Source organism: Selaginella moellendorffii, unplaced genomic scaffold (assembly GCF_000143415.4).
Source record: "Selaginella moellendorffii unplaced genomic scaffold, v1.0 SELMOscaffold_182, whole genome shotgun sequence".
Lineage (NCBI taxonomy): Eukaryota > Viridiplantae > Streptophyta > Lycopodiopsida > Selaginellales > Selaginellaceae > Selaginella > Selaginella moellendorffii.
In genome coordinates, this window is record NW_003314442.1 from 80,428 (window position 1) to 100,258 (window position 19,831).

The window sequence follows — 19,831 nt, forward strand, 5'->3', positions numbered from 1 at the left end:
TGTGTGCCCTAAGTAGTAAGTCAGTTCATTTAACAATGGGAAATGTCAAGATCAAGTTTGACAGAGCTCAAGGAAAACAATCAATCCCCCGACCCGATGCCGAAGGAGGACTTGAGGGCCTGGAAGAGCCTGTGGCCGAGGATGACGTTGGCGGCGTCGGTGGGGTGGAAAGGGTCCCAGAAGAGGTGGTTGCTTCTGTTGGAGCACATGTTGGAGATTGGCCTGGGGAAGCAGGGCAGCTGGCCGTTGAATCTCCCACCCCCGCAGCACCCGCGGTTGACACTCTCCATGCCGTAGGCGCCAGGCGTGGCAACCATGGCGGCAACGGGTGTGTAGGTGTCGGCGTACACAATGCGGGCGCCTGGGAGCAGCGAGTGGAGCGACGCCAGCATGTCCTGCAGGCCGAGGTTGAAGCCGAGCATGAGCTGGTTGACGCTATCCACGCACGCCCCGTCGCTGCTCTTCTGCGCCAGCTGCGACGGGATGCAGCCCAGCGGGCCCAGCGATGCCACCACCATCCTCCGCGCCCCCAGGCGGTACAGCTCCTACACACCACGTTTATTCCATCTTAGCACGCTTTGAGGGCGCCACATATATGCTCACCGTCAGGTGCTGGGCGTAGGCAGCCAGGAGCAGGTCCTGGAACTGGCGCTCGCTGTAGCGGAACCTGGTGGCCGAGTCCGGCAGCAAGTAGTTGTTGATGTAGTCGTTGTTTCCAATGACGATGGCGAAGAGTGAATCGGAGAGGAGCTGCTGGCAGCCGCTACTGCCCAGCTGCTGGACGAGGCCCGACAGCGTCTGCTGGAAGTAGTGCAGCTGCTGCGACATTGATATCCGCTCAATCTGCAGACAGAGCGGGGGGGATCAAAATGCAATCCACACGGCTACCCTACCTTGAATCACCTACATAGTTCTTGCCGCTTTCGTCCAGAATGCCGCCGGCACCAGAGGCATAGTTGACACCCTTGAGGATGCGGGCGTTCTTGGTGCTTGGGTCCAGAAACGCAGGCACGTATGGCAATCCAATGAGCTCGCCTGCAGAAAAGATGAGGCGGCAGGACAAAACAGTACTAGGTAGATACTACTTACACACAACATCCAGCACCGTCTTGCCGTTGCAGAAGCGGCCGGTGGCACCCCAAGGTGAATCGATGCCATAGGGTGCAACATTGGCTTTGGCGAGGGTGAGCAAATAGTTGTTGTTCCCCACATCCACCAGGGAATCCCCGAATATGAACATAGCAGGAACCAGGGCCCCGGCGGCAGCAGCCCTTGCCCTTCCCACGAGGAGGAAGACGACGAGGAGTAGGCGCCGCCCGTGGATGGCCTTGGCACACCACTTCATCTCTGCTCCTCTTCTTCTTTGGAGAGCTCAACAAAGACCAAGGCGGGCTCGGCTACCAATGCTTAGGACATTCATTCTACTAGTTAAATCTCACGTCTGTGCATGTCACGTCCACACATGAATGCAAATCAGAAAGGGCAGCAGGCAATTTGCTTATGATGTTTGAAAAGGTGGCGGTCCTTTAAACAACTTAAGTTACTTCGTACAAAAAAGTTCCAAAATAATGTACACTACTTACACTATAATCCAATTACAGCTCTGATAAAATGGCCGGGATATAGTGTGACAGTTCTGCAGTGAGAGACTGGAAGCCATTCACCAGCTGCGAATGGAAATCTTGGTCTTCCTCCCCGATGAGCCTCGAGTGGATGCGTATCGCTCGCTTGCACACAGCCATAAACTCTAGCAATGCAGCAATCAGCTGCTGGAGCTCCTGGGACCGGAGCTTTGTCGCTGGCTCTCCAGAAAGGAAAGCCGAGCATACTCCTAGCACACCGCTGTTCACCTGAGAGTACAAGGAGCCATGAGCACAACAGTACTAGAAAAACACCACCCCAACGCTTACCTGTACTGCAACGCTGCCCTGAAGGATCCTTTGTAAGCTCTGCAGCCGAGGGAGATGGTCACCCTCGGAGTTGCGAGGCTCTTCGAGTTCATTTCTCAACGTAGCCGTCCTCGCTTCGATCATGCCTATGGCATTCTCTATGGGAGAGAACTCTCTCGACTCCGATTTGATCACGAGAAGCCGGTTTACCAGAGCGGGAAATGAGCCGTGCGTCTGCACGACCGTCCGCCTCTTCCACTGGTCCTCCAGTCCGCCTTGCGACTTGCCGTTTTTGGTAAACGGTGTATCAAACAGAAAGTGATCGAACACACGAGCACAGCTGCAAGCCGATGGTCGAGCAGCTATTCGTTCCTTCCGACTCTCCAAGTCCTCGCCTTCAAATATCGGATCCACCGAAGTTATTTGCAGATAGCACACGCCACTTTCTAGTTCGTCGGCTTTGACCTGGCGCGAATCTGGTATTATGTGCAGCGTTTGGTCGGCACCCAGAACCAGCTCGTAGATGTGGCCCAGCTTCTCCATGATATCACCCAGGCGCACATCTTTGGCTTCCCTGTATACGTACTCCCGTCGATTGAGCTTCCCAAACTGTTCCCCGTAGAAGCCGACACGGTAGTATGTCGCATCGATGAAGGGCAGCGGGCTCGACTCCTGCTCCACAATTGACTCGTAAATAGCCGTCAGCGATGTGTGGCACTTGGCAAGCTGACCATAGGCTTTCCTGCTCTTGTGCACAGGAATCACCAGTTCCACAATCGCCGCACAAAAATGGAAGAGCTCGGCCTGCGCAAAGAGCTTGTTGCCAAGCTGTAGATACTTGACAGCTGAATCCACCGTCAACTTCGACGCCCCATAGCCTTCTACTTCGGCAGCCGATGCCTCCACTGAGGTGGCAAGCATCGGACAGATCCTGCGGAGCGCCTCCAGATTATCTCGCCCCCAAACTAAATCATTTCTCGCTACCAAAGCCTGTAGACACCCATGCGTCAGTGTGAACATGCAACGGTAGCCCTTGCAGCTAAACTATACCTGCATAATGACGCCCGCTACGGCTACAGCACACTCCGCAGCTTCGGCCCACGACTGCATTTCTTGGTGGGCGTCACAAAGGTGAAGCAGCCACATTATGTGTAAATCAGGCACATGTGCGTATGCGACTGCCAAGCTGTGGAAACTTTCTGCTGCCGCATACTTGTCCGTTGTCATTATGGTCCCCTGAAACATTACTCCAGTTAACCACACAGCGAAGTAGCAATATGCACGTACCAGGAGAGCGTGCTCGATACTTGCATCCAGAGCTTGCAGCAGGGCCACAGACATTTCTCGAACTTCCGACCACCGCCAGAGATTATCACGATCTCCATCAACCGCGGCATCTAGACAATTCGCCGGGAGACCACATTCTTTCAACAGGCCATCACTTATTTCTTCTGAAGCCATTTCTTGCAGTGATCTTTTCAAACGGCGAGCTTCGCCGCTCTCTTCAAAACTGCCATCAGGCTTCATCTGGGTGACCTGCACTTCAGACATTAGTTCTGAGAGTGTTATTGTCAGCATGACGCGCAACCTGGCTGTACTTTGAAAGTAATAAAAGGAGCTCTGCACTTGGCATCAAACACGTTAGAAACACCTGAGAAAACAGACACAGAGCTCACCCGAATAAGAATTTGAAGGCCCACAACAGCTCTCTTTCGTATCGAGTCGTTCCGATACACGGCAAGGTGCAAGAGATGGAACGCAATCTGCTTCAGGAAACGATCATTTTCTCTGCCCATTAGCGTCGCTCCATGACGTGTAAAGAGGTTGTTGAAGACAGGAAAGAATGCTTTCCAGAATATAAGAGGTTGGCTGTGGGAGAAGAATCCCGTAAAAATAGCAGTGACACAATCCAGCTTTACGTAGTCAGTAGCAATGCTGTGCACAGACGCAACGTCTATGAATTTCTCCACTATTTCGAGCACCTGTAGGCTCACTGAAGTGCTAAGGTTCTCCTCCCAAAGCTCCTGTACAGTTCAGCTTGAATATAGAGAGCAACATCAAATCCATTTTCTTACGAGTTTCTGCCTCAGCATTGGGTGCAGGCTCTCGCGAAGAGCTCTGTTCGATGCCATTTTTCGAGAAGACTGTGCATGCGCCAAAGCTTCTCGTAGAGAGTAGGGCTGACTTGGAGAATTTAAATGAGGACTTGGCTTTTTCCACAGGTGACCATTTTCCGGAGTTGCTTGAGGCTGCATCCACTGTAAAATGATGGTCTTAGTTATCGCTTTGCCTGAGATTCAGCACCTCACCTTCAGCTCCTGTCGAGAAGCTTGGCTAAAAAAAGTATGAACTGCGGGCGACAGCGTATCAGAGTATTTGGGTGAGTATGCACCTTCGCTTTCCGGTGTTTGCATTGGTAAAGCTCCACCCAAGGAATCATGCATCTTCCTATGCTGCACGGAGAATGGGAAAAGTAACTTCGTAGAAAAAGAGTTTACCTCAAAGAGGGAGAGACATTCTTCCATAAGTTTAAAGAAAAGTCTCGTACGAGCGACGCTCTGCTGCCATGCTTTTATCAATGACATATCATCAAGATGTCGGATAATTTGTACAACGCAAATTAGAACTTCTCGTTTCTCTGTCGCATTAAGATTGTAAAACACTGGCATTTCATCCAGAATCTGAAGCACGCCCTTCAGAAAACGAGGTTATAAAGCTTGAATCGGAACATACCATGCCAACAAGTTGGAAGTACAGTTGTGATATGTACAGCTTGTCCTCGAGCTTCTGGTAGCGGCAGTCGAGCTCGTGCTTGCATGTGAGGACCACCAAAATGCGTGCTGCCTTTACAGAAACGCTTTAGAGCTCCCAAATACGAAAACTCAAATCTACCTTCGATCTTTGTGATAAATCATCGTGATCCCATGTCAGGAAAAGTTCTTGCATAAGGCTTGAAGCAAGATAGTTTCTGCAAATACAACAAATTAAATACGCTTGTAAGAATGAATATGTCCGTACCTTTCAGAAGGGTCTCTTCCTGGCATTTCAATAAAAAGATCGTGGTCGCAGATGACTTGTAAGAAAGTCAGCTTACACTCGTGCAAAGAAGATTGGCAAACACCCGTAAACTTGTCAAAGTACAGCGCAATCTACAATAAAAAGAAGGCCTCGATTAGCAAACGCAAAAGTAACCAAAGCAACTTACTAGCTCAAACACTTGTCGGGGATCAACAACGGAAAGTAAATCATAGCAAAAGAATGCCAGACTGCTGTTCAACCTTCTGGCTAGGCTGAGGCCCTTTTTGGATCGATCGTGAACTTCCGTAAGCAAGCAATCGTACAAATTTGACACGCAGCGAAAAACTTCATCCGTTAGTTGCAAAGGTGGAGCATCCTCGTCTGCAAGGCAAGTTAATATCGGTAAGAAAGGTAGTTAGAAAAATCTGACCAGTAGGAAGGTTTTCCGGGAAAAGTCTAGCTTGCTCTAAAGCCATAGATCTAACGATCAGTTCGAAGAACACCCAAGCCATTGACAGCACGTCATCATATACAGGTCCAACTCGGTAGCCTTTTGCCTGCAAGAAAACTATTTCATGACAAGCTAACGAAGTTCCGATACTGCTACCTTGCTTCTAGCCAAGCCCCTCCAAACATTACACAATCCAGGGTAAACAGGAGGTCGACGCCCACCAAAATCATCAAAAGCGTAGTCAATAAATTGAACAAGATAGCGGTTTCGTTCGGCCCCGTCAGACGATTCTTGTTGCACCCTGAAAAGTTTCAAAACTGAGCGATACATTCCATTTTTTTAAAAGAAAAGAAAAGAAAACAGACCTTGTAAGTATATTCACCATGGCACGAAATGCAGCAACCTGGCACCAGCAAAAACGTATTTACAGCACAAATATAGAACTCCACATCATTAACCTGAAGGGTTTCCCCGCTGTCACTGATCAGATGCAACAACATATTCATCAAAGGTTGCAAAAATTGGAGCATGGACGTTGAATCCACATTCTTCAGACTGTTGATTGGCTGGTATTCATATAAGTGTTAGGACTCTTCAATAAAATTGGCGAACAAACACAAACCTCCAAAAGCTCGGAGCCCCAGGGAGCATTGGCCCTTAAAATGTGGCGATCAAATTCTATAGTGAAGTCCCTAATGCGCTCGTTTACTGAATATAATGAGGAACAAAGACGCAAGCGCAGCCTCAGCAATGCCCTCCCATCTTCCAAATGCTCAATTTTGTCCTGAAGAAATAACAATATGATACCAGTGAGCTATTTGCGACAGTACCTTTACAGAGTCTTGAAGATAATGCGGAACAAGATCCTTTAGGATCGGAAGGCTGGCATCAGAAAAGCGCATGCTTCTGTCGAAGAGACAATCAAGAATAAGTTTCAAATTTTCAACACACGTACTGAGCACCAGCTAAGAGGGGCAGGATAGCGTAGCCGACGACTACCTGCAACAATACCAAAAGTGAGAGACATGATGTTAGAGGAAGGAAAACAGCGTACTGGTTTTGGAGCCTCGAGTTTCATATTAAGATCCACGTGGAATAAAGTAAACAGAATGTGATGTTGTGCCGTTAGTACCGCCGGCAAATTCATTTTAAATTCGTCATGGTAATATGCCGTTCGAGAAGCCACAGCAATTTGAGAATATGCCCACTCTCGCATGCCGGATTCAGCGTCACGGGGGTAAATAGCCTGGTGTAAGAAGAACTAAGCATCTGGCTCACAAATGCAAGACATACCTCCATTGCAGGCGTCTGGAGATCAATGTCATCCTTTCGGACCTCCACCCTGATGAAGAGATTCCTCTTCTTACTAAACGTTACAGACAGCGGGTACACGTAAAGGCAGTGTATCGACTGCGTAAAAGGCTCACTCTTTGTAAAATGCCGAAACTCCATAAGAGGATGCTGGGAAAGATTAAAATTGTTAGGAACAACGCGTCACCACAGCACATCACTTACATCTGCAGGCAGCAATCGCTGCTTCACCTCAACGTTCCCAACCCGTCTCTTTCTGTTGTCCAAATCCGCATCACTGCTCCTTCCATCTGCCTCGCCGACCTGACTATCCTGGTTGTCAGGACTGCTACATACTGATGCTGCGTCTGGATCTAGATCCTCGGGGGCAAGGCGCTCGACTTCAAAGCGCAACGTAGCTTTGATAGGTTTATGAGCTTTCTTCTTCGGATCCTGCAAACATACGGCTCAGAGCGCCGGGCAGCAATGATCCTTTACAAACCTGAAGCCAGTCTTCATTGTAGCATTCCTTTACACGATTAAGGCCCGGAACGTCTAGCATGATGGGGTGGCCAAGACGCTTCCCCCCTTCCCCAACCGCGTCTGCTCCAGAGAGGGGACTGCTTGGAGAAGAGATACCTGTCATTGCCCCAGTTACACTCAAGTCAAACAACGGGACGGTGGCCCAAGCAAACGGCTCTTTGAATGGCATTATTCGAGCCCATACTTGGAGCCTTTGCTTCTCTCTTTCCGTCAAATGAGCCTGAAGACAGCGGTTAGCTTCACGGCCAGAGCTGATCAAGTAAAGAAAAACGTACAGGCTCCTTACGCGAATACACAGAGGATTTTACGCCACCTTCCTCAGTTGCATGCTTCTCGAGCTGCACAAGCATACAAATGGATGCCGAAGGAGCATCCACCGAAAAGATGGCACGCCTTTGGATAGCCACCGTTCCCTGAATGAGAATGTGAGACTAGGTGCGGAGTATGCGCGCATCACAAACCTCGCAAAATTCGCCAGGAAGGAACTCGAAATAAAAATCTTCAGACAGTTTTTCCCGCCTTTCTCGATGATAGAGGCTGAGGCTCCCATAGATTGGCTCTGCAGCGGACAGGCAGGCGTGAGGCAAATTTGCAGCTGCGAAGGCGGATCCAACGTACCCACGAAACCTGCTTGAAGCTTGAGTTGTAAGACCTTGACGGCAACCTTGAGACCACTGTCGCAAACAGCAAAGACGACAGACAGTTAAGTAGGGTAAATGCAGAGAAACACCACAACCTGCCAAGAGAAGCTGGAGGGGGTTCCGGCAGTCGCTGGCCACTTATAGCGCCTCTCTCGGATTCCCAGTTGAATGCAGGCTCGTAAGCATGAAGAGGGGAGGGGCCGAGATGCTGCTGCACAAAGAGAGGGGAGGGGGGGGGGGGATTTATTCCTTCCACCACCGAGAAAGTGAGGACTGCACCTTCAGCTTCTTTGTACGCCCGGGAGTATTGGTGGCCTCTTCGCTGTCACACGCGCTTGGGCCCTGGCGCAGGTTGGAGAGGTGTAACTCTTGCAAGGGAAAGGCGCATCAACAAAAGAGTGTGAGTGCGGGGGAACGAGGCAGCGGGCAGGCAGAGAGCTCTTACCGGTTTCTACATCGGTGTCGGGTCCCTCGAAAATCTGATTGTGAAAGGCAGGGCGCGAGACGCTTTGGTAGTGGCCGTACTTGGCGTCATCCGTGAGCCAGGCCGAGCTGTAGGATTGCAAGACAAGCTTGAGATGGGGGCAGTGCTCCGCATCTGCTTGCAGCTGCTGCAGCCAACACCAGCAATCAACAATAAGCTCCCCAGGATGAACAAACCTGTGGATCCAGCTCCAAGGCGCTTGACGGGAACGCCACTCCCCGGCTCATCCTCTTGAACCGCTGCCCGCGACCGGGAGCTGCCATGGCGATCTACCTAGAGGCACGCTAGGACGCAATGCAGGTGCGCCCTACCATTCACCATTCACACTGTTGCATTGTGGCTCACCCTTGCGCACCAAGCTACGTGACCTCCACGCGACATCATCATTCCCGCCTTGGCCGCCCTCCCTCCTCCTCCTCCTCCTCCGCATCGCCAGCGCCCTAGCCCAGCCAACCTGGGATATTCCATTCCCCACTACCACGTGGACGGTGAGGATGGTCATTATATGCTATGAAACTTGGATGGGAATGGGATGGCAGCGCTTGCTTCCTACCCAGAAAAGGACAGCGCACTAGAGACCGATCCATTGGCCGACCTGGCCGCCACCAGCAATCGCTCCAGCCAGAAATGCCGCCGCTCCTCCTCCTCCTCCTCCTCCTCCTCCTCGCCGCCACGCTCCTCCATGTCGGCCTCTCCGACACCGTGGCCTATGATCACAGGGGCCTTATCATCAATGGCCAGCACCGGATGCTCATCTCGGCATCCATCCACTACCCTCGCGCAGCTCCTCAGGTATAGCCACCCATCTCCGATTCTCTACGCAACCTCTGAATTCATCTGCAGATGTGGAGCCAGCTCATCTCCAATGCCAAAGCCGGTGGAATTGACGTGATCGAAACGTACGTCTTCTGGGACGGGCATCAGCCCACCAGGGACACTGTAAGCTCTTCCCCGGGCGCTTGTACAGACTTGATTCTTGCCTCATTCCCTCCAGTACAACTTCGAGGGGCGATTCGACCTGGTTTCGTTTGTCAAGTTGGTCCACGAGGCGGGCCTATATGCCAATCTCCGGATCGGCCCTTACGTGTGCGCGGAATGGAACCTCGGGTGAGAATCTCTCTCCTTCGTTGCATGCAACAACATTCCTTGGTTTTCATCAGGGGCTTCCCCGTGTGGCTCAAGGACGTGGCAGGAATTGAATTCAGAACAAACAACCAGCCCTTCAAGGTATGATTCACGCGCTCGCTGCTCAAGATTGCATCCGCCCCCGGCACCCAAGTTTGTCAACTCTTCAGGCGGAGATGCAAACGTTCGTGGAGAAGATCGTGGCGATGATGAAACATGACAAGCTTTTCGCGCCTCAGGGTGGACCAATCATACTGGCTCAGGTACTCTTGCATTTCTTGATTGTGTGCAAAGAAAAGCAGCACAGATTGAGAACGAGTATGGCAACATCGACGCGGCATATGGAGCGGCAGGAAAGGAGTACATGGTGTGGGCCGCAAACATGTCCCAGGGTCTCGGCACGGGTGTGCCCTGGATCATGTGCCAGCAGTCGGACGCACCAGACTACATCGTGAGCTTTTGATTATATAAGGCTTTCATGACACCCTTTCGCTCCTGCAGCTAGACACTTGCAACGGCTTCTACTGCGATGCCTGGGCTCCCAACAACAAGAAGAAACCCAAAATGTGGACCGAGAATTGGAGCGGCTGGTGAGCCACGTTTGAGGAAGGTTGAATGCCCCTTGGTTATGTCTTGGATCACCCACAGGTTCCAGAAATGGGGAGAGGCATCCCCGCACAGGCCCGTGGAAGACGTTGCCTTCGCTGTAGCCCGTTTCTTCCAGCGCGGGGGAAGCTTCCAAAACTACTACATGGTTGGGGGTTGGGCTCTTCCTTGCAATGTGCTAAATCTCGTCTGGAAACCTTGCAGTACTTTGGCGGCACCAATTTCGGGCGATCATCCGGAGGCCCATACGTTACGACCAGCTACGATTACGACGCACCCATTGATGAGTTTGGTAAAAGGGTTGTGTGCCGCAGTATACCATGCTAACGCGCGTAACGTGCAGGAGTAATTCGCCAGCCCAAATGGGGCCATTTGAAGCAGCTGCACGCTGCAATCAAGCTCTGCGAAGCCGCGCTTGGCTCCAACGATCCCACCTACATTTCCTTGGGCCAACTGCAAGAGGTAAACACGGGCTTGTAAACCTGGTCTTCACCCTCTTGCAGGCCCATGTCTACGGGAGCACGTCATCCGGAGCTTGTGCAGCTTTTCTGGCAAACATTGATTCCAGCTCCGATGCCACCGTGAAGTTCAACTCTCGGACGTATCTTCTACCCGCCTGGTCTGTCAGTATTCTCCCCGACTGCAAAACAGTCAGCCACAACACCGCTAAGGTCTCTCACTCTCTCTCCCTTCTTCTCATGCTGACGATGAAACGTTTCTATCCGAAGGTGGACGTTCAAACAGCCATGCCAACAATGAAGCCCTCCATCACGGGGTTGGCCTGGGAATCCTATCCTGAACCAGTCGGAGTGTGGAGCGACAGTGGTATTGTGGCGTCGGCATTGCTCGAACAAATCAACACAACCAAGGATACAAGCGACTACCTTTGGTACACCACAAGGTGGATTTTGACTTTTCTCCGGCTACCTGGAGCTTTGCTTACACCCTCTGGGCAGCCTGGATATCTCTCAAGCAGATGCCGCGTCTGGAAAAGCACTTCTTTATCTTGAAAGCATGAGAGACGTAGTTCATGTCTTTGTCAACGGAAAACTAGCAGGTAGCTGGCTTTCTAGATTTCCCGCTCTAAACACTTATATGGCATGATTCAGGCAGCGCAAGCACAAAGGGAACCCAACTGTATGCCGCTGTGGAACAGCCTATCGAGCTAGCCTCGGGGCACAACTCCCTGGCGATTCTTTGCGCTACGGTTGGCCTACAGGTTGTCTATCTGACCAGCGCAAGTGTGTGCGGCTTTCTTACTTCGCTCCGCAGAACTATGGTCCATTTATCGAGACATGGGGTGCCGGCATCAACGGCTCGGTCATAGTCAAGGGCCTTCCCTCGGGTCAAATAGATCTCACTGCTGAAGAATGGATACACCAGGTTCGCTCGCCACAATGAGCCTTTTGTTATTCTGTGTGGACGCAGGTAGGCCTCAAGGGGGAAAGCTTGGCCATCTTCACGGAGAGCGGATCTCAGAGAGTGAGGTGGTCGTCGGCAGTCCCTCAAGGGCAGGCATTAGTGTGGTACAAGGTAATCTTCCAACACCATGGTATCACATGTATCGTGTGGATTGCAATGCAGGCGCACTTTGACAGCCCCAGCGGCAACGATCCGGTGGCTTTGGACTTGGAAAGCATGGGGAAGGGCCAGGCATGGATCAACGGGCAGAGTATTGGGCGCTTTTGGCCATCCTTGCGTGCACCTGACACTGCCGGATGCCCTCAAACGTGTGACTATCGCGGCAGCTATTCCTCTTCCAAGTGCAGGAGTGGCTGTGGCCAACCTTCTCAGCGATGGTGAGCTATGGACCTTGTACAAGATTACCTAACGTCTCTACCTCTAGGTACCATGTTCCACGCAGCTGGCTCCAAGACGGCGGAAACTTGGTGGTGTTGTTTGAGGAGGAAGGTGGCAAGCCGTCTGGTGTGTCATTCGTGACCAGGACGGTGGTTTGAGCAGGCGCCGGCCCTGCTTGCTTCTTGTGCTTGCTGAGGTAACTGGGCCGACAAAACAAGCCTAGTACATATATATATCTATATACAAATTTCTGGGATCCCCTTTCAAGTGGGCATGGCATGTCCAAGAAACGAGCAGCGCCCAAGGGAGATAGCAGCGGGCATTTTCTATGGAGCGCCCCGAGGAGGCGGTCATCAACAGCCCCCTCGGCTCTTGCACTTGCTACGCGACATCCGCAGCGATCTTGGCCAAGAATCCACACCCATTGCGGCCGGGTTAGTTGACTGTTGTGCTTTGGCTGTTCGAGTGAAGAGTGCTTTGGAAGTTGGAACAGGGATGCTTGGGCCACGTTCGCGAGGCAAGAGCAGGCCCTTCAATACGCCGACTGTCACCGCCATGGCCTCGCCGTCTTCACGTACCAAGACCACACAACGGGCCAAAGGCGATTCCTTGTGACCTCTCACCTCGAGTTCTGGAGGAGGTGGGCCTCCTCCCCCGGACCTCATGATTCTAACGCATCGTGCACCGCAGATACGAGAAGATGCACGGCAGCTTGAGGCACCACTATGAAATTATACGCGAGGTAAGATTGCTGCCCGAGCTGTAGGTGGGCTGGATGCACATTGCTGCGCATGCATAGAATACCCCGTGCAATCTCTACTTCGATCTGGAGTTCAACCGGCACACCAACCAGGGCGCGGATGGCGATGCCATGGTCGACCTCCTGCTGCAACTGCTCGCCTCCACGCTCTACGAGGCTTTCTCGATCCGCTACAACATGGCCTGGACACTGGAGCTCGACTCGTCAACCGCAGGTAATACTAGTCTTAGCAGACACAAGGATTCCTTCCTATAATGGCTTTATAGACAAGTTCTCTCGGCACCTCATCTTGCGCATCCCCAACACCGCCTTCAGGGACAACTCGCATGCAGGGGAGTTTGTTGCTCATGTAGGTGACCCTATTCTCTTTTCCATGTTGGGATAATGTTTTGCTGCAGCTGTGCTCGCGGATACATGTGCTTCGCGGGCGTGACAAGCACCTGGAGGAGCTTTATGTCATCACCGATCACTCTTCCACCCCCAGGTTGTTTGTCGATCAGGCTGTCTACTCGCGTAACCGTTGCTTCCGCCTCGTCTTCTCTGCCAAGGCTGGAAAGACGGCCATCCTGGTCCCGACGTACAGATTCGCCTCCAGCTCCGAAGTGGTCATGGTCAGTCCCCGCTGCTCCTCCCTGGAGGCCTGACTTCATACAAAGCCGTTGCAGGACGATATTACAACGTTCATGCAAGCGCTCGTTTGCAACGTGGATGCGAATTGCGAGACACTTCTCACATTTGATCGCGGGGTAGGCCTAGTATATCCTTCTCATTTGTTGTTAATTATCCGCTGAAGGCTGCTGGCAAACACCCAAAGTCGCTCTCCAATATCCAGCCTCAACATAGCGTCGCTTCGGAAGCATCGCCATTTGGTGCAGTTGATGCGTTTGTGGAATCAATTTCATCCTTTGGAAACACTCCGGGTGCGTATATCCTACTCGTGCGTTCCTGTCTGATGCAACGCAGGAAAGATTCGAAACTGGTTTTGGTTTTCGGAGCTCGGCATTATTGTCTATAATATTTCGGGCAACCGTTTCTGCGAGCGAGTGGGAAGGCAGCACAAGAGCAACAACGGTATGATTGTGTGTCTTGTTCTTTCTTTTGTTGACGCGTCAACCACTCTATGCAGTCATGTACATCGTCAACTTACGACGAGCAAGCTACTATCAAAAATGTCATGATCCGGATTGCAGGGGTAAACGGCTATATAACTAGAGCGAACTTGACGAGTTACTGTGCCCAGGATACAAATCTCCTGTGAGACCTGTTCCATGCCATGTTCTCCCACCTGCAGGTTTGCACACACACGACGCAGACACACAGACATACAGGCGGTGAATGCATCTTTTATCCGTGTCGTCAAAATTACAGCGCCTGCGTTCTGTTGTTCAATCCTCTCCTTCCTTCTCGCCTTCCCCTTCAGTGGACTCTGCACCAACTTCTTCGTGAGTGCCGCAAGGTCCTCCCGGGCTTCAGAGAATTCTCCCTCTTCCATGCCTTCCCGGACGTAGGCGCGCTTGGCGTACATGAGATCAAACTTGTGATCAATTCTGGAGAAGACTACTGCGTTAGACATCATGCAGACGGCTCTTTGGACTCGCCCCCGGGAACAACTGTTGGTGGCTGGTAGTTGATGCCAGACTTGAAGCCTGTGGGACACCAATCAACAAACTGATGGGTCTTGATGGTTCTTAGGGACCACGTCACCTCGGTACATGAGGCAGCAGGCCATGTACTTGCCGTGACGGGGGCACTTGGCCATCATGGACGCGGGCTCGAACGCCGTACCCGTTATCTCGGACACGGACAGCTGCTCGTCGTAAGCCTTTTCTGCGGATATGACTGGAGCGTACGAGGATGAATCCGGGGATAAGGCACCAAGTTGGTCTGGAACTCTGTAATGTCGGGCACCATCGAAGCGGAGCAACGTCGTCAGGGACGATATCACCTGATCGTCACACGCACACACGCACACAAACAAGCATACCTGTGGCACGAGCCTGTTGAGTTTGGTGTAGGTGATGCCGAGTGAGCGGCGGCAGCTGTTGTAGATGGCCAACGTCGGTGTGCTCCAGCAGGGAACGGGTGGAGGGCACGCTGTTGTAGGGCTCCACAACAACAGCCGTGGACACTAGAGGCGACGGCTAGACCGTAAAGTCAAGATTCGACTTCTTGCCGTAGTCAACCGAGAGGCGCTCCGGAGCCCCACGGCGTTGAAGATAAGAAAGCCTTCAATTGTCTGCAAGCTTCCTGATACGGTCCGAATTTCGGTCCAGGCACAGGTCGACGATCTCCGTTACACGGTCCGACACACGTTATCGACGATAGCCTTGTTGTCGGGCACTCACTTGAGTAATGGCCACGGGCGAAATTACTAGCGGCATCTTCCTTGCCACTGATAAGTTGCTCGGGTGGAAGAGTTGACTGTATACCAGTCCTCACTTCTATCACCGTGGGTTCCAAGTCGAGGAACAACGAGCGCGGTACGTGCTTGCCCGCACCTGTCTCGCTGAAGAAAGTGTTGAAGGCGTCGTCACGTCCGCTAATTCTGTCAGTCGGCATTTGGCCATCTGGCTGAGCACAGCAGGGCTCGCTCAAAACAAGCAAGCCTCATAAATTGGGAGTATTTTAAGTAGCTGGATTCCATGCTCCAGAGCTCCCAGCAAGCATTGGACCCTGCTTGGCCAATGTGGATGGAGATGCACTCCATCATCTTGTCTTGCTGCTATGGTGGTGTTAATCGACTCACTGGGTGAAGCAAAGAGCCCTACAGCGAAAATGAGCCATAGAAAGAAACGAAGCACTCCCCCATGAGTGTCTAAGTGGGACGACTCTTGGCTTCAAACTGATTATTGGGAATAAAAAGAAAAAAACCTGCAAGAGTTAGCTGATTTCTCCCTCATTGTACGTGTTGAACCCAAGCACGCTGGAAACCTGTACATTCGGATCTAGTGCCACACACATACCATCAGGAGACACCAAGGTGGAATGGTCGTCCATGTCCAGCAGAAGGTGCACCGATCATAAATTGACAACTCCCATTCTTGTTCTCTGCATCAAACCACAATCAATCCCTTTGAAAAACTCAATGCTTACCAATTGAGCAGGAGCTCTTTCACTGCTTCAGTGTTATCATGATCATGTAGGCTGTGACCATATATAGGGATGCAAGCTACCACATCCTGCTGTGGCATTCTGCTGTAGGTCGTTCAAGTTCCCATCAGCTCCATGCGCCTGAATCCAAGCTAGTCTAATATTGCATGCAATGTCTCGCTCTGGCATCGCATCAAACACCCCTTCATCTCTTCAGTCCACTGATGACATTCCATGATACCACATTCTACTGCGGCTTCCTGCCAAGCACCATTATAATTCAGGTGTGTTAATATATCTTGCTTCCCTCTTAAGAATGAACTTTTTTTTGTTTTCAGATTTGGAATGCTCGGCAAGACTGGCTCAGCGTTGCACAAAGCTCATTAGCACTAGGTAGAATGGCACTTCTCATCGTACAAATGTTGAATTAAGTATGATTGTAGATTGTTGTCTGCATAATATGCACTTCTGGTGGGGTTCTTATAAAGCAATGAGGGCAAGATGATACATGTAAAGCTCTCTGAAACTTACATGCCACAGTCAGCTTTAAGAAATATATCTCGAGAGCAAATATAAATTACCATAACGTCAATACTTATAAGATCCAATCTTGGGGATTGAAGCAACACTAATGTCAGGCTCAACTTTACTTGAGAGGGATGACCATCAGAGTGAGAACCGATAGATCAAGCCAGAATCTGTGTAGTCTTTTGCCAAGACGTACAAGGACGTTGCTAGTAATGCATCTTATAATCAGGAAACATCCACATAAAGCATTCCGAAGTATTCGTAAGTATTACACCTACAAAGTCTATTTCCTTAAATAAACTAATTTAATCTTTTCATTTAGTGAGTTTGGTTGGGCCCTCCATTCCCTTTAAAACAACCATTAAATCGATCAATGTTTTATGTGGCCCTAGGTACCAGTTTCTCTCTGGAAATCCTCACCCTCTTGGTCGACCAATATGAGTTCGAATGATGCATTTGCTTGTTATGGCTAGCCTCTTAATAAATTCCGCTCAAAAGCTGCAAACGCAGTGAAAGATCTTTTTATGAAAACATAAACATTAAAGTTACCTCCTTTGTCTTTTGACAACGGGCTTTGATACTATCAATTAGTTGTTGTGTCGTCAAGTTAGCCTGTAATCACATGTTGTGGTGAAAGACAAAAATGTCAATGCAGCTTACTCGATGGCTGGGATGCATATCAGAGTGGTGACCTGAACAGATATTGATTGAGTATGTGATGTCTAATTCCACGTACAAATGCAGATGAAGGCTTACGTAAGTTCATATTGCTTATGTCCCGGATAGGCTCGTCAACCTTTCTACCAGACCGCAACTCAAATTCTGTCAATAGAACAGGAGAGGGTGAATGAAAACTTTTAAAATAACATACGAAAAAGTGGTGAATGCTTTTTGCAGAACTGTATATTTTTCTCCGGGCTCTGACGGGCCTGTAAAATAACATAACTTCAGGCAGATACGATATGGGGCTTGCCTTTGGAAAAAAGGATTTCTCAAGAAGTCTTATACGGCTCTCCAAAGTACAAAATCTTGCCTGTGATAGTAAATGGAGTTAGTAACAGCAACTGAACTTTTCTATTACCTCTAATGTTTGAGTCGTCTTTGAAAGGCTTTCTTCCAGGGTGCTGAAGCGAGACCCCAGCTTTTCGGCTATTTCGCCCTGGTAGACGCTTGGTTGAGCACAAAGAAATGCTTGCGTTGATCAAACTTACTATTTTCAGCTTGATCTCGTCATAGCAGGAAGTAATGGCTGCAACATTCATTGAAACCACCGGGGCTGCTTCATCATCTTCCGACGTTGATGGAGAAATAGAACACTTTCTCGAAGTCATTTCTGAACTCAGGGACTTATGGGTGTCCATCTTTCTTGGAAGAGATGCATCTGGACTTTTCCTTATTCCGCGATCGAGCTCTCTTGGAAGACTCGAGTCGATACCTCCAATCTAGCATTTTTAGACAAAGTAAATCCTTAATGTACCTTAAGATTTCGTTTACCTGTGTTGGTGATTTGACCTGAAAATCAGTTTGTGCTTGTTTTTCGTTATCAGGTATGTAACACGGGCTCGACCTGTCTTCCATCTGCACATGATGTAAATAGCTTCACAGTTTAGACACCTAATTTGTTATTAACCTCGTCGTGGTCGACCTGTATGCCTGGCTGCTCGAAATTTAGGCGAGGTGTCGGAGAGAGCTGTCACATGCAGGAGATAGGGAGAAACTCTTGAGAGTGAAAACATACCTCGATGGCGAGCTTACACATTGTACTTATAGACGGCAATTTATTCTTGCATCTTGGAGATGAGGTGGTCTTGATTCTAAGAGACGGACTTTTGCGTTCCTGGAGCTAAAACGTGAATAGGACTGATAAAGTAAAGAAAAGAAAACAGAAACACCTCATTGACCTCTTCATTTCTGGAGATCCTTTTATGCCTCGAGGACATGACAGATTCTGACTAATACAAGAGAATAGTGACAATTGATAATGCATAAAATACCTTTTTAGTTACACCTGCCCGTCGGGACTCTTTTAACAACTCATTATGCTTCCTTTTGCAGCACTGCTCATATTCTATTCAAGATAAGCGTCACAAGGAGTTAAACATACCTGGACGACATCATGGACAAATATCATCTTTCTTTCTGAGAAACCTTTCGAGAATATCTAGCAGCGAAGAGGTCAAGTGCGTCTTGATGTCCCATGTCATTGTTACCTGTGCCAGCGTCAAGGAACATCTATATCCAAACTCAGTCCGGAGAAACTTCAAGATGCACTCTATGAATCTCTGTTAGCAAAAATTAGTAGTGTACTATCTCTAGCTTTTGCTTGGTCGCACCAGGTCACTTTTCGCGTATAATTCATAGCCATTCGTTGAGAGATACCTGAAAACATGCCTGGAATAACCTAACAGCGCGTGATGGAGTAGTGGAAGAACAGCCGATGGAAGTCCCATTCTCAGGCTGCAACAAAAGCATGAGACTCCAAATCATCTTGTAATATGACCGTACCCTTGGTTGTCGATTGTGTGTGGGTAGGAAACAGATCGGAGCTGCGCCTTCAGTCGCTCTAGGTTTCCTTCAACATCTCCTGTTGCCATGGCTGCCCTAGGCCTAGCTCTGTTTGCATTTGCAAAACATCACTGAATCAAGAGCTCAGGCAGCAAGGCTCAAGAAGTGTGCCAAGGAACGAATATCCCGCCCATTATCCCCTCCTCACTCTAAGTCGTCCGGCTTGATATCCAACGGTCTTTAGAAAGGCGGGTCAGTTGGAATCTTTTCCTAAAGCAAAGACTCCTCTTATATGGTAAGTGCCTCTCTTACGTCAAGAGCATTCCCTCAGAGTAGTGTGGTAATGGCAGGAGCACAAGAGACCGTCGATTATAAGGATCTCCAAGCCAAGGCACAGTCTATTGATACAGGAAGAGGTTCTGGCTGCAAAAGTGGATGTGGTGGGGCGTAATGAACTAGAAGGCCTGTGGCAGGAGCTGGATTCCTGGTCTTTCGATATTTTCAAGGTTGCAACTGAGGACCTGCCGAAGGTCTGTCAATACTGTCCCTTTGCGCCTCAAAAGATTTAACCTTGCGCAGATGGCAGAAAGAATATTTGTAAACCTGGGCCTGTTAACGACTTTACCTCTGGACGTCCAGAAATTAAAAGCTTTCATTGAGTGTGTAGGTGTCGAATACTTTTTCTTGTTCTCGATTGGGCGCTCCTTCCCTTGTTCTCCTCTCTACACAGATGATGGCACAATATCGCGCACATGTTCCATTTCACAACTTCCGGCATGCGTGCGATGTCCTACATGCTATGTAAGCGCTCAGAAGCTGTCGTACTAAAGTTTCTCTGGTTGATTACCAGGTATTTGTTTCTTAAATTAGGAGGAGCGGATGAGAAGTTTAACGAACTTGAAAAGCTTGCTCTTTGCATAGGTGCATTGTGTCACGATGTTGATCATCCAGGGCTTACAAACTCTTTTCTTGTTGCTTGTAATGATCCTCTTGCTATTCGATACAATGACTTATCTGTATTAGAAAATCATCATGCTTCGATCACGGTGAAGGCACTGACGGTATAAAGCATTTCTTTTTCTCCTAATAAAGATGTGATTT

The 19,831-nt window shown here is 49.8% G+C and overlaps 5 protein-coding genes, 1 long non-coding RNA gene and 1 pseudogene across 11 annotated transcripts; 2 read left to right on the plus strand and 5 right to left on the minus strand.

Annotated features, from left to right (window-relative positions):
* Nucleotides 1-4: 4 nt before the first annotated feature.
* Nucleotides 5-1,410, minus strand: LOC9637346 (GDSL esterase/lipase At1g71250). Its single transcript, XM_002994036.2, has 4 exons — nt 1,090-1,410; nt 908-1,035; nt 604-843; nt 5-545 (listed from the first exon to the last, which is right to left on the minus strand). Exons 1-4 carry the CDS (start codon nt 1,343-1,345, stop codon nt 81-83), a joined length of 1,089 nt encoding a protein of 362 aa, XP_002994082.2. The 5' UTR covers nt 1,346-1,410; the 3' UTR covers nt 5-80.
* Nucleotides 1,411-1,506: 96 nt separating this feature from the next.
* Nucleotides 1,507-8,607, minus strand: LOC9637347 (guanine nucleotide exchange factor SPIKE 1). The gene is given in 29 exon segments (XM_024667647.1): nt 1,507-1,850; nt 1,911-2,879; nt 2,940-3,125; nt 3,177-3,509; nt 3,566-3,913; nt 3,965-4,342; nt 4,388-4,570; nt 4,623-4,733; nt 4,782-4,857; nt 4,908-5,038; nt 5,095-5,288; nt 5,338-5,464; nt 5,515-5,659; nt 5,724-5,761; nt 5,817-5,924; nt 5,981-6,142; nt 6,189-6,261; nt 6,314-6,357; nt 6,413-6,604; nt 6,652-6,819; nt 6,874-7,101; nt 7,151-7,411; nt 7,467-7,604; nt 7,653-7,750; nt 7,810-7,865; nt 7,928-8,043; nt 8,112-8,200; nt 8,278-8,443; nt 8,493-8,607. Coding segments are annotated over 29 exon segments (5,460 nt in total). The 5' UTR covers nt 8,580-8,607; the 3' UTR covers nt 1,507-1,595.
* A 198-nt stretch (nt 8,608-8,805) lies between these two features.
* Nucleotides 8,806-12,114, plus strand: LOC9637348 (beta-galactosidase 8). Of its 6 annotated transcripts, XM_024667633.1 has the most exons (18): nt 8,806-9,108; nt 9,160-9,255; nt 9,311-9,423; nt 9,477-9,543; nt 9,612-9,704; nt 9,749-9,892; nt 9,943-10,031; nt 10,090-10,195; nt 10,252-10,339; nt 10,391-10,509; nt 10,551-10,718; nt 10,776-10,948; nt 11,004-11,104; nt 11,157-11,266; nt 11,320-11,430; nt 11,476-11,580; nt 11,632-11,846; nt 11,894-12,103. In XM_024667633.1, the coding sequence occupies exons 1-18, from the start codon at nt 8,827-8,829 to the stop codon at nt 12,003-12,005; spliced, it is 2,292 nt and encodes a 763-aa protein (XP_024523401.1). In that variant the 5' UTR covers nt 8,806-8,826; the 3' UTR covers nt 12,006-12,103. The 6 variants fall into 6 exon arrangements, with proteins under 6 accessions (XP_024523401.1, XP_024523397.1, XP_024523398.1 ...); XM_024667629.1 differs by having other exon boundaries at nt 10,551-10,948; XM_024667630.1 differs by having other exon boundaries at nt 11,476-11,846.
* Nucleotides 12,103-13,996, plus strand: LOC9637334 (DNA-directed primase/polymerase protein). The gene is made up of 11 exons (XM_024667639.1): nt 12,103-12,281; nt 12,341-12,487; nt 12,538-12,589; nt 12,647-12,821; nt 12,874-12,956; nt 13,006-13,218; nt 13,273-13,353; nt 13,401-13,527; nt 13,571-13,678; nt 13,734-13,799; nt 13,848-13,996. Exons 1-11 carry the CDS (start codon nt 12,121-12,123, stop codon nt 13,940-13,942), a joined length of 1,308 nt encoding a protein of 435 aa, XP_024523407.1. The 5' UTR covers nt 12,103-12,120; the 3' UTR covers nt 13,943-13,996.
* Nucleotides 13,931-14,735, minus strand: LOC112343702 (annotated as a pseudogene).
* LOC112343692 (tubulin alpha chain-like) lies at nt 14,660-15,412 on the minus strand. The gene has a single exon (XM_024667646.1). It carries the CDS (start codon nt 15,164-15,166, stop codon nt 14,786-14,788), a length of 381 nt encoding a protein of 126 aa, XP_024523414.1. The 5' UTR covers nt 15,167-15,412; the 3' UTR covers nt 14,660-14,785.
* Nucleotides 15,413-18,490: 3,078 nt separating this feature from the next.
* Nucleotides 18,491-18,823, minus strand: LOC9637335. Its single transcript, XR_002991376.1, has 3 exons — nt 18,731-18,823; nt 18,559-18,682; nt 18,491-18,507 (listed from the first exon to the last, which is right to left on the minus strand). It is a non-coding gene; the product is annotated as an uncharacterized LOC9637335 (long non-coding RNA).
* Nucleotides 18,824-19,831: the final 1,008 nt, after the last annotated feature.

Bases quoted from the DNA above. Each gene is read 5' to 3' on its own strand.
- LOC9637346 (XM_002994036.2), bottom strand. From the start codon at position 1,345: ATGAAGTGGTGTGCCAAGGCCATCCACGGGCGGCGCCTACTCCTCGTC. The intron at 844-907 runs GTAGGTGATTCA...CTCTGTCTGCAG, and splicing joins ACGAAAGCGGCAAGAACTAT to ATTGAGCGGATATCAATGTC. The intron at 546-603 runs GTGAGCATATAT...CGTGGTGTGTAG, and splicing joins CCTACGCCCAGCACCTGACG to GAGCTGTACCGCCTGGGGGC.
- LOC9637348 (XM_024667628.1), top strand. From the start codon at position 8,827: ATGAAACTTGGATGGGAATGGGATGGCAGCGCTTGCTTCCTACCCAGA. The intron at 9,256-9,310 runs GTAAGCTCTTCC...CATTCCCTCCAG, and splicing joins ATCAGCCCACCAGGGACACT to TACAACTTCGAGGGGCGATT. The intron at 10,510-10,550 runs GTAAACACGGGC...ACCCTCTTGCAG, and splicing joins CCTTGGGCCAACTGCAAGAG to GCCCATGTCTACGGGAGCAC.
- LOC9637334 (XM_024667639.1), top strand. From the start codon at position 12,121: ATGGCATGTCCAAGAAACGAGCAGCGCCCAAGGGAGATAGCAGCGGGC. The intron at 12,488-12,537 runs GTGGGCCTCCTC...CGTGCACCGCAG, and splicing joins CACCTCGAGTTCTGGAGGAG to ATACGAGAAGATGCACGGCA. The intron at 13,354-13,400 runs GTAGGCCTAGTA...TATCCGCTGAAG, and splicing joins TTCTCACATTTGATCGCGGG to GCTGCTGGCAAACACCCAAA.
- LOC112343692 (XM_024667646.1), bottom strand. From the start codon at position 15,166: ATGCCGACTGACAGAATTAGCGGACGTGACGACGCCTTCAACACTTTC.